We start from the raw sequence: 12,515 nt of genomic DNA on the forward strand, positions 1-12,515 counted from the left end.
ACTGAGCTCCTCACCCTATCTCTAAGGGTGTGCCCGGCCGCCCTGCTGAGGAAGCTCATTTCGGCCACCTGTATCCGGGATCTTGCCCTTTCGGTCATGACCCAAAGCTTATGACCATAGGTGAGAGTTGGAACGTAGATTGACCAGTAAATTGAGAGCTTCACCTTACAGCTCAGCTCCTTCTTCACCACGACGGACCGGTACATCGACCACATTACTGCAGAAGCTGCACCGATCCGCCTGTTAATCCCCTGTTCCATCCTTCCCTCACTCGTGAACAAGAACCTTTTAATAACAGTAAATATCCCAAAGTGACAATGAAGTAAAAATTTATTTGACAAAATGAAAAAAGAACACTAGTTCTCTCTAGAGTCATGACAGACTTTGTGAATCAAATGATTTGATAATTAATCAAAAGGTCAATTATCAGGTATGATACCGGATTTGGGTTTAATATAATGCTCAAAACCCCAGCTCTACCACTGTTTTTCATAAACATACATTAGTCAAACGAATTTGGCACTATCAGCCATCCATTATCTATGCCACTTATCCTGAAAAGAGTCACGGCGGGGGGGGCTGGAGCCAACCCCAGCTGACCTTGGGCGAGAGGCAGGGTCCACCCTGGACAGGTCGTCAGTCTGTCACAGGGCCGACATGTAGACAGACAACCACACACACTCACACTCACTCCTACGGGCAGTTTAGAGTCGCCAGTCAACCTAAGCTACATGTCTTTGGACTGCGGGAGGAAGCCGGAGCACCCGGAGAAAACCCATGCAGGCACAGGGAGAACATGCAGACTCCACACAGAAAGACCCTGGGTCGGCCTGGGCTGAAACACGGACCTTCTTACTGTGAGGCAACAGCACTAACCACTGCACCACCCCAATCTGACACTAAAATAAGAAAACTGCCCTCTTTATCTGACGCCCTGAGGCTCCACGGGATTTTTCACGTTGACCTTAAAAACTAGAGATGCACCGATTGATTGGCAGAGATTGCCAGTGGTGGCGTTTCAGTGTGATTGGCCTTGACCAGCTGATCACTCTGATATTTCCGATTATGTGCCAGTCATATTTAGAGGCAGGAAAATACATGTCATGTACGCCAACACAAGTGCTGTCTACAAAGCAGCATGAATGCCAAACTACTAAATTCCATGGTGACTGCAACATAACTGAAGTGAAGTCACTGATTTTAGTAGTTGTCAAATTGGCTTTAAAAATAAAATTCAGGCTGTACGTCACAAAATAAACTCAACTGATGACGGTGATGTGTGATGTTCTGTACCTCTGCAGCAGCTGCCGCCGCACCACCTTTAGCTTCCCCAGCTTCAGTCTGATCACGGGCATACACTCACCCACAGCCCAGCATCACACAGACAAGAGAGAGAGAAGGAAAAGAGAGAGGACAAACAAGAGACAGGAAAGTGAGAGAGAGGATGGAGGAAGAAGAGGTTGCACTCCAGCCCGCTACACCACCTTCACCTAGAGGGAGCAGAGGAAGTTTGAATCAATTTAAAATGTATTTATAGGAAAACTAGACTCAGCAGAAATGTGTGTGGGGTAGTGGAGTCCTTATTTTATTCCTGTATCCTTCTTAAACTCACCCAGAACATATAAATACTCACACAGACCCATATCTGAGATAAGTTGTGATTCTATACAACATATCTCTGCTCAGGTGATTTATGGATGCTGTACACCTATAGACACCTGTCCTATAAGGTCTGCAGGTTTCAGTTCACATCCACAGCTGCCTGCGCTTTGACTGACTCCAGTAATACTATAATTAAACAAGTCTGCAAGTCAGCCAGCAAATCTAGTTATCCAGTCAGCAGCAAGCCCTAGACCAGCAGTTCAAACCCCAAAGATATTTAGCTTACAATAATATACAACAGGGGAAAGCAGCAAACCTCCACATTTGAGAACTCGGAAACAGAAAAGCAGTTTTGCTTTTTTGCCATTTAAATTCTGTTGATCACGTAAATTATTAATTCACCGATTAACTGTTTCCGCTATAAAATTGCATTTTAACTCTGTCCCAGATCACAGAGCAGACACAGTAAACCCCTGAATCTGCCCGTTTCTCTAGTTCTAGTAATGGTGAGCCTGTGTTACAGAGCCAGATTGGTAGCGTAAATCTAGGTAACGTAGGTCCAGCAAGTTTTAACAGTGTGCCCAAGTTAAGAGCAAAGACATCACGTTAACTGCTTAACACTCTGTTTCATTTATTCTACTGTGCACTGTGTGTAACAAGACATAGGCGTACTGTGTGGATGACCCTGGTGTTCGAGGCTGACAGACGGTTAGTACACCGCTGTACTGCTCCAGGACGCCACGACTGAATAATAGATGTTGAGTCTGCAGCTGTTTGTCTATTCAATCAGATCAACCTGAACCAACATTTACAACAAACTTTTCTCTGAACACATTATGCTGCTACATGACAATCTTAGGACAGAGAACAGTTACTTTAAATTTAGCACTAAAATACTTAAAAACAATAGTAGGGAACTGGGAATCGGTTCCACTTGAGAACCAATTCCACCTGAATCCTATACCTCTGAGGTTATCAGTTCTTTTCATTGCTGCCGGTATGTTTTTCCTGAAAGTGGCACATTGAAAAAAAAACTTGTGCATTGTGTTGTGAGCCACTGCTTCGATCATGACAATAAGGAAGAAGTGGTCCAAAGCATGGAGCAGAACAGTTTTAACATTTAGTTCTTAAAAAATACAGTTTGATCCAAACCCATCTAGTTGCCCTTATGAATTCCATTCTGATATATTATAAGTTTCGACTTAACTCGTCTATTTTATGTAATTCAGGCTAACTGTATTCTATTCTCCTGTCTCATATATCCTGTACAGCTCTATTTTGTTCATTTCGTGTCTGTGACTGAAGTCAGCCAACTCGTCACACAGCTGCCATGGCAACTGTGGCATCGCATTAGTTATTATTACTGCTGTGAAAAATATGACGTGAGCTGGGGTAAATGAGAAAGAAGCAGGTGGGGTAATACAATGGGGAAACTGAACACCAGGTGTCAAGCCGTTATACAACAAACAAAAATGTGCACATCTTGTGCAGGGTGACAGTGCTCGCTTTACACTGTCACACACATATATTCAGTGAATAATGCATTCATAGAGTGAACATACAGTAACATGAGATAGGCAACAAATAGACATTTTGTGTTAGTCTTATTGTCAGCCTCTGTCTTCCTCTGTCCACCCGTTTATTTTGCCTATTTCACCATGTCTGCATGTTAAAGTGAGTTAACAGTTGGGTTTCACTTTGTCTCTGGGAGCTTATTGTCTTAACCTAAGTTTTTCTTCCATTCTCTTCCCCCCTTTCACTGCCCATCTGTCAGTGCTCTCCTTCAGCAGCCTTTGTACTTGGGCCAATACTTTAGCAGTGTGACATTCACCTACATGACTGGAGAGCAAAGGACAGCTAAGGCTAACTAGCTAAGGCTAACTAGCTGTGTACCCACTTTCCTGTTTATATATGAGCGTATAGGGATGCTGTAGATCTGAGAAAACAAAAAGAATTTCTATGAAATGGTTCATAAGTCTGCTAACACAATTCATACTGTGACAGAAAATCAAAGACAAGCAAGTAAAACTGCTCAGCTACTATCAAAAGTATGTTGACCTTTTTAGTCATAAACTTGAAAAAGTGTTTAGTTAAAAGTGCTTTAACTTGTGAATTAAAACCTGATTTCAGTTATGATCTGGACAAATTGTGCTAAACATAGTTGATGTTTTTGGTTTGTTTCCAGTTCCTAAAAGCTATTGCTTCAGATTTGAAATGTGGCAGGACTTGGCTGGTCTAAACTGAAGGTTAGAGAAGAAAGCTTGTGTCTGTCTGCAACAGACAGGGGTCCTCCAGAGAACTGGTAAGCTGGTCAGTAGGGCTGCATAATTCATCGTTCTTCTCAATCTCAATTCAGACCCCTGCGCTATCCATTACATCAAACCAAGCGCTTCTTCTCAATCTCAATTCAGACCCTTGTGCTATCCATTACATCAAACCAAGCGCTTCCTTCTCACTAAGCTACGTTAACCAATAACGTCATGTGATGAGCTGCACACAGGAAGAGAAGACTGATGACGACATCAGATATGCAGCAGTGTTTCACAGCTCCTGTGCATGACTGTGAATATGTACAAGATTCGATTAAACTTTAACGAACCCCTAGGGGAAATCGAGTATTATAAAGTGTTATGGTGGTGAAGTAGGTCAGTGCTGAGAAAAATATCTTAATGTAAAAAAGATTTAGTGGGACTATAAATAAACACAAGACAGCTGGTCAACTTGACTGCATTGCATGTGAAATGACACAGCTAGAAATAAAGAAGAAAAACAAAACAAGTGAGCTCGTGCAGTCCCAACATGCAGCTTGTTTTGCAGGAGATACCCAGCAGCAGATACTGGAGCTGAATGTGACTGGTCCCAGAGTACCGAGGTAAAACCAACAGAGGACCTGTGCTGATGAAAAACAGCGATCAAAGAGCTCAACACAGCGTGCGTCATCTGTTTTCAGAGTAAAAATGATGGAGCAACGCATGCAACAAAACGAGGACCTAAAATACCGCTACAGAATGTGCAGATAACGTTGAGGCAAAAATATTATTTGGACGAGTCTGTGACCTGCACATCTTGTTCTTTCTTTTAGATGTTTCATCACAGTCTGTGCACACATAATGGATGTAAGCATTCATCTCTCTCTCTGTGCACAAGAGCTCAGACAAGCAGGCACTGCTGCCCTCCAGCACAGACTGAATTAACTCACTACCATCGACAATATGTTCTTCACTGAAAAGTCTTCATCGATATAAACCTTCAATATGAACCCGTGAGTTGAGTGAAAGAAAAATTCACTGATGCTAGGGTTGGATGATGTCTACTGAATTGGCATACAGTGACTAAATATTACAATCACTGCTACACTGGTGAAACTGATGTGAGATCAGCTGATGTCTTACTAGAGATGACATCTCACTCTTTTGGAGTTGTTGGAAGCACAGAAACACACAGCTCACCCTGCTCAGTGGTGCTACAGAGTGATGCTTCTCTTAACTTATAAACCATCTTTAGATGAGAGCAGAGAGTGGTGTTATGCTGAAGCCTGTTTCCCTGCCACCCTGCAGAAAGCACTAAGTTTCACACTGGCCTAACCCCATTCCTGCACAAATATAGACTCAAAAACACCGACAGGCAGTATATCAGCCTTTGGGACCACTGTGAGTGTAAAACTGGTTTATATATGTGCAAATGTCACATGCCAATGAAAAATACTGTACTAGATGATGTGAGAAACAGAGAGCAGTGCACTAAACAATGCAGCCTTCTGTATCCACACACATCAGCTCTCTGCCATTCACACACTGTCCAAACATCACACCACAGACAACAACACAACTAACAATGACCAGGCATCTGCTAGAATGAAAGTGTCCTAGTACAGTCAGTCACTGTGTACACTAATTAGTCTTGAAATATGGAAATATGAAAGTACTAACTTAAAAAAACAAAACAAATCTGATTCACTGAAATTCTCTACCAAAAAAATAAAATAAAATTCAACCACAAAGTCGAAGCAGAATTGAAGGAATTCAACCAGCACACTGGAGTTTGTGGTGTATCTCAGACTATAACCACAATATTATCCTCAACAACAACCACAGAGATTTAGTTGAACCATTAATCCTGTTTTATTTGGTAAAATTATGGAGGCATATTTGCCTATCAAAATAAAAGCCAACAAACTGATCTAAATTCCCCAAATGTTTATTTTCAGAGTCTACTGAACAGTTTGTCCTCATGACATTCGTTAGTGTCTGACTACAAACAGGCAGCAGAGCCCACAGACACACACACACACACACACAATATGAAGAAGCATGCATCAGGAATGGTGTTAATGAGTCATGGCAGATCAATGAGTCATGGCAGATCAATGACCTGCCAGCCAAGATACTAATTTATTCATTTAACTGCTTGTTATGTCATCATCACAGCCTCAGCGAGAAGAAATAACCCGTATCAGAGGGGGTTTTAATTGGTTTTTACTGCTACACTGGGATCTCTGTATTCATTCACAGTATTAAAACCGATCTAATTAATGTGTGCAGAAAATTAAAATAAAACTTAAATCAATAAGCACCATATTGCTCAAAATCTGCCAATAACTGGAACAACAGGAAAACTTTATTTACTTTTGATTCTTAAATTATTATTAGATTCTAGATTATTAAAACAACAGTTTTAATAAAAAAAGCATCTTAACAAACCACTAGACCCATGGAGGCCTGGAAGGAGGCTTGATTCCCCAGACATACTGCGAAGTCTGAAGTGCCTTTAGGCAAGACAATCGATTCAAGCCGCTGTGCTGCAGACACAGGAACCCAGGTTAATTTTTCTCTCTTAACTGTGTTTGATGACATACCGTTTGTCTGTTGTGAAATTTCCCACAGCAATAAACACTCCAGCTATGCACTTTGTAGAAGGCAGATCGAAAGAGCACCAACACTACAGATCAGATATTTCAGTTTTTGATGTCTAATACATTTTTTATAATAAATAAAATCATGCTTTCATGTGTTGTCATTATGGCTTGAGTGTATATTGATGAAGAAAAACTGCAGTTTTATCCATTTAAAATATAAAATCCATGAAACACAATGTGCAAAAGGTGAAGTTAGTGGTGCAGCTGAATTGTAGTGTTTTAGGCCAGAAACATACAGTATGTCACACAAGTACATGAATGCTTCAAGCTACATGGGGTTGATTTTTGCATGCTGTTTTTGTCTGTGTTGCCAGAAAATCCTAACACAAGGCAAGCACAAGCTGTAATGCAGCTACAGGGCACTGTAGTATGAAGCAGCAACAGAAAGCGAAGTCCTTCTGCTTGGGTTAACTTCTGCTCAGAACAACCATCAAGCTAAAATACTATTCAGACCACGGACCCCCACCAACACCACCGTGGTCAGAAACACCCTTTCAACACTTGTCAAACAAAGGTGCGACTCGCATGCATTATCACACAGTTTATCCCGTTTTTCACTCGATGGCTGTATGCTCTGCATGTTTCTGCTGTTTGTATGTGGCGCCGTAGCCAAATGATACAAGACCTCATGACGTCATTTCAAGATGCCGGTAAAAGCAAGAGAAAACAGTGGCTCTGTTTTTAAAAACAAAACTATTGTCGAATGAAATATTAGATTTTGTTTTTAATTAATGACTATTTGAAAATTCAAAAACCATTCTCTATCCCTACACAGGAATGCAGATGAAACCGTTCAGGCCGAAACGGCACAGTAGCCACATTTCTCCATGTATGCCATGTTTGTTCATTACTGTGGTCATGGAAATGTTGTGAGCTTCAACTGCTGATATCGCCCCCTTATGGACTGAGCAGGATCCACTGACATACGTATATACGTACAATGAACGTGGCGTCGCCGCTTCCCTCCACTATGCCAAAATACTGTGAATACAGCAGCTGCCGTCTTGCTTTTTTGCAATCAGATTTTGCACAGTAACAACATTGGACTGGCGATCAAAGCTGTCGAATCATATGAAATACACTACTTTTTATATCATCCTGCTCACAAACTGTTTGACCTCCTGCCCTATGGGAGGCACTTCAGGAGCCTCTGGACCAAGACCAGTAGACTCAGGAACAGCTTCTTCCCCACAGCTGTCTCCTTACTGAACCCTGTCGCCCATTGACCCCCCCACTGCCTTGTTCTATATCACTACACACACCTCACCCCTTCTCATCTCTCCTCCTGGGACTAATGCAATACACTTCTGTTACCTGTAACACTGAAGTGATCTGTTAATTTGCTTACTCTACTCACAGAATACTGCTCTGTATTCATTTGCACACTGTTCATATGCTGATACTGTACATTTATCTTTATCTTTGCACTATTTACATCCATTGAACTGTTCACTCATGGAACTTGTCTTTTTATTCTGCACCGTTTCATTCCATCTCATCCCATTGCACTAGTGTTCCATAAGCTAATGTACCTTGTCCATTACTTGTAATTTGAATCCATAGTCTGTTGTACATTGTACATTACCCTACATACATACATACATTACTGTAAATATCAGTTGTACATATCTATCGGTGAATCAGCTCTGACTGTACAAACTAGATACTGTGCACTGCTGTTATTTCACTTCTGGTTAGATGCTAAACTGTTTCATTGCCTTGTACTTGTACATGAGTAATGATAATAAAGTTTAATCTAATCCATTATGTTTTGGACCTATTACTGACAAGTATTATATTGTCCACTCCATTTATTGTAATGAGCCCAGGCTAAATCAGCCACTTCTTTATCTGACTGTCCGTCTGATTTGACTGAATATGAAATGTTTGTCTCCGGTGGACACTTTGTTTTTCTCTCTAATGGTATCCTAGACAAGGCCACAGATTATTATCTCAGCCTGGCCACATTTCTGCCTCTCACACTATCACATCAGCACCTTTATGTTCAGCCTCCTCTTTTTGTAACAAGGTGACAACGCACCACTTGTCAGGCCAGAGAAAAGGTCTGTTTGAACTCAGAAAACCTGGATTTTAAAGGTCAAGCTATGAAATCGATGTGTTATCAGTTTGCCAAGATGAGCAAATGGCTCAGACTGTAGACAAACAAAATGACTTGCATAGTGCTTTCAAACTGTGACTTTCAGAGATCTCAGTTGCTCATAGTGATGATAAAAAATTTCTACCCTGTCACAACCCATCCTCATCCATTATTCCTTACACAATATAACCTTGTCTGTGTAACTGATCTTGGCTTGGTGACAAATGTATAAATGTCTGTCTATCTGGTGTCCTGCTGTGTGACTCAGGCTGCTAACAATCCTTAATGAATAAGAACCTAGACAGGTATCTGCCAGTGCGTAGTGAATTGATTTGTACTGAGCTATAGGATGAGAATACTGCAGAAACATGATTCACCATCAAGTCAGTTAAAGCAACACAACACACACACAAAGTCCCAGACCCTGGGCCAGAGCATCTGTTTCAAGCTAATGTTAACATTTCTAGTTGGACAGTCAGTCAAATGACTTGAAAAAGTCGCACACACACACACACAATTATCCAAAAAGATACAAAATCAATACAAAAACCTATAACTAGAAAGATGCACAGAAACACTACAAAACATGTAAAATAACTGATAAATGCAGAATGAAGAGATCCATAAGTATCACAGTGATAAAAGTTGGCTACTGCCAGGACTAAATTATGGGTTATTTAAATGTATGTATCACCCTGTAATAGTATGTTTGTTTTTATTTGTCTTACTTTTTTGTTTTTTCGTTTTCTTCACTCCTTACAATACTTTTTTATTTTACCCCACCTTTGTGTGTGGGGGGTGCATCTATAAGCACTTATGTGACGTCTATGTACATATAGTCATAAAAATGTATGTGGGTGAATGTGTAGATAGTGTGAATGTGTAGATAGTGTGGGTCTGAGCAAAACACCCGTTTCATTAGGTTGTGAATAGTGATAATATGAACCTTAAGTGTCTTAATCCGGGTTTTTCTTACTTCCTTTAGTTTTAGAGTGGCTGTTTTCTTGATATTCTACTTTGAAAAAAGACATTAAATGACTACAAAAAGCTGCAGACACCAAAATATGCTAAATTTCTACAAAGATTCAAAACTTAAACAGAGGCACAAAATCCTGCAAAGACACACAAAAGACTAAATAAATGCAGGATGTCCACAAAGAGATGCATAACACCCACAGAGACAAAGATGAGAAAAAGAACTGATGTTGATAATAATTCATTCGAACCATAAAACGTACAACAAAAGCTACTCAAAATTAAACTAGATAAGGGTTTAGCCTACCAGAGGAAACAAAAACTAATTCGGTGTTAATCCGCGTAACATCGTTCATCTGATGCGCCGGTGCTAGTCTGACAATGACTGAACTTATCTTAAAGAGACCATCGATTAATCAGACTGAACTTATCTTAAAGAGACCATCCATTAATCAATCCATTAATCAATCCATTCAACACTAACTGATATTTACACCGTGTAAAAGTCGTTAACCGACAACACACAATGAGAAATCATTATAAGATAAGAAAGAAATTAACATGGTTTTACCTGAAGGACACGAGCTGCTGATTAACTGTCCGTTTATTCTTCTTTTCGTAAATTTTTAACGGTATATTTTTTTTAAATACGCTCAGAGGCGCGAGCCACTGTGTGCTGCAGTGGTCTCGGGCAGCAGTGCAGTGTCTCGCGCTCCGTACTGCCTGTGAGGGCACGAGGAGGTACGGAACCGGTACGCGCCCAGGATGGAACTGCAGCAAGAAGCGGTGGGCGCGAGGAGCTCCACACAACATCTTGGTTACGTCACCACAGCCCCGCCCCTTGTTTCTTTTTTTTAATTATTAGTATTATCAATAATAGCGTTGATGTTTTTAAAGGTAAACTTTTCCCTGGCTTTTGCTTACAGCCATTATTTAGCTCATTTGTTTTAGTACATTTGTATTTAACCTAAATGTTTTATTTCTATACCTTCATAATTGTATTTGAATATTATACCTACATATTTTTCTCTTTCACTTCACTTTGCCATAGAATCTATGGTACAGATCCTCTAAAAGATACTGTGTCTTTATAGCTTAACATAGCCTACTGTATGACTGTGTCTTTTTTTCCTCTATTCAGACTTTCTGTACGTTATGTAGGCCTGGATCTTATTTTTTAAATGTACTTTGCTCTTTAAAAAAAATTCATGAAATTAATGTTTAGTTTTAACTTTCATTTGTTGCCCATCTGTATGTGTGTAATACTTCAGAGGACTGGATATACAGCCCTACAACAGCTTCTCCGTGGACCTTATGCTCATACTGTCACTGTGATGGGGAAACTATCAATTACTTCACACTGGAAGAAGTTAAACTACAGCAAAACTAGAGAGAAATGGTGTTTGGTCAACTAAAATTACTTAGAAAACACAGTTCAAAGTACTTTGTAAAAGGTGATCATGCTGACAATGTATATGTGTTACAAAACTTTAACATAAAAGAAAACTCACATACCAGCAAAGACACAAAAACCCTGTCCTAAATAAAAAATCTCATGAGGTTTTCACAATATTATATATTTCTTGTAAACACACACACACACACACACACACACACACACATATATAACTAAAAGTCCCAAACTTACAGTAGTTGCAGTAGTTAACTACACAAAAAATGGCCAAAATGTAAAACTTAATAAAAATATGAATGTAGTTTAACCACCAGTGAGCTACTGCAAATATAGTTAAAATACTAGTTTAATTACCTGAAGTGCAATGCTCCCCTACACTGGACTGTCAACTGTGTCCAAGGTTAAGAATGAACTTTGAAGCTCAAGCTATTTGTACGGTTTGTGTTTCTTTGAATAGGACACAAAACTGCTGCGTATGAACAGCCCATTAGCAGCAGACTGTTAAAGTGGGCAGCTCCCAGGTATGAATGTGAGTAACTGCATGATAAAGCAGGGCACTGTTGGAAATTAACACTTGCTCTGTAAAAATTCCCTGGATAAATAAAGGTGAAAACAGTGTCAGACAGGTTATCAAATGTTTCTCAGAGGAGAAAAAGAAGAAAGAGTAAAGAGTAAAAAAAAAACATATTTTAGTATCAGGTCAAGTGTACAACACACACACACACACACACACATGCACAGCATAGATGCACATAGGCTGGAGACATACTGTACACACAGATATCACCACACACAGAGTCGCTGGGCTGCCCTCTCTCTGGTTATGCAACACCTACGTAGAGCGTTGCCATGAAAACTCGGCGCACCTTTAATCATAATGTATTGTATCTGGTCAATATGGGTCGCCATGGTGACAGAGCCATCGCAAGGGCAACCTGCACAAAGAACACGTCTCCCACAGGAAACAGCTTCATTACAATGATGTCATCACTCAGGGCACGAGTGGCGGTGGCTGTAAAGATGTGTGCACAAAGCAAAATGGACAAACACAAGACATCCATCACCTTTACATCCCCCATCCCAACCTGTGGCCTCCGAAGAACCGGGAGTGACTGCTTCAGCATATCAGGCAAGAAATAAGGCATGTCTGAGTACAATAGTGATGTTTATAAGTATTTGTTTTTAATTTTATTGGCACACTATATTAATCTGCTCTCCCTTTCAATACGTACGTTCCAGTCTCCTGATGTGACTTAGGAGACAGTTGTGGCCTAGTTCAGCAAGGTAGATGCTGTATATTATACCTTCCCACAGTATCTTCTACAGTTTGGGTTTAGTGTTTTTCAGTGATTAGAGTCACCTAAGCTCATAGTTTGTTGTGTGTAGGGACTTTTGAAGTGGTCCTGAACAATGTCCATCTACAGTGGATTGTATGTAGTAATCTGACCGCATATGGAGCCATACTGGCATTACGTACACGGCTACACTTGCCTCATTACCTTGGCTAAGCT

General features: G+C 40.4%; 1 protein-coding gene across 3 annotated transcripts in view; it reads right to left on the reverse strand.

Moving 5' to 3' along the window:
- The window catches only part of gdpd4a (glycerophosphodiester phosphodiesterase domain containing 4a), a 24,159-nt gene extending 13,751 nt beyond the window's left edge, over positions 1–10,408 (reverse strand). Inside the window, exons 1-2 of one of the 3 annotated variants that reach the window (XR_002276864.1) lie at positions 10,162–10,408; positions 1,294–1,490 (exon numbers count right to left, since the gene is read on the reverse strand). Coding sequence is in view for 2 of the 3 variants with exons in the window: in XM_020623567.1 (XP_020479223.1) it covers positions 1,294–1,355 (62 nt within the window). In the remaining variant the exon portion in view is untranslated. Of the gene's footprint in view, positions 1–1,293; positions 1,491–9,897; positions 9,965–10,161 lie in introns of those variants that run through there. The other 2 variants (XM_020623567.1, XM_020623568.1) reach the window with 2 other exon arrangements.
- Positions 10,409–12,515: the final 2,107 nt, after the last annotated feature.

The sequence above is a fragment of the Monopterus albus genome, unplaced genomic scaffold (genome assembly GCF_001952655.1).
Source record: "Monopterus albus unplaced genomic scaffold, M_albus_1.0 scaffold304.1, whole genome shotgun sequence".
Taxonomy (NCBI): Eukaryota; Metazoa; Chordata; class Actinopteri; order Synbranchiformes; family Synbranchidae; genus Monopterus; species Monopterus albus.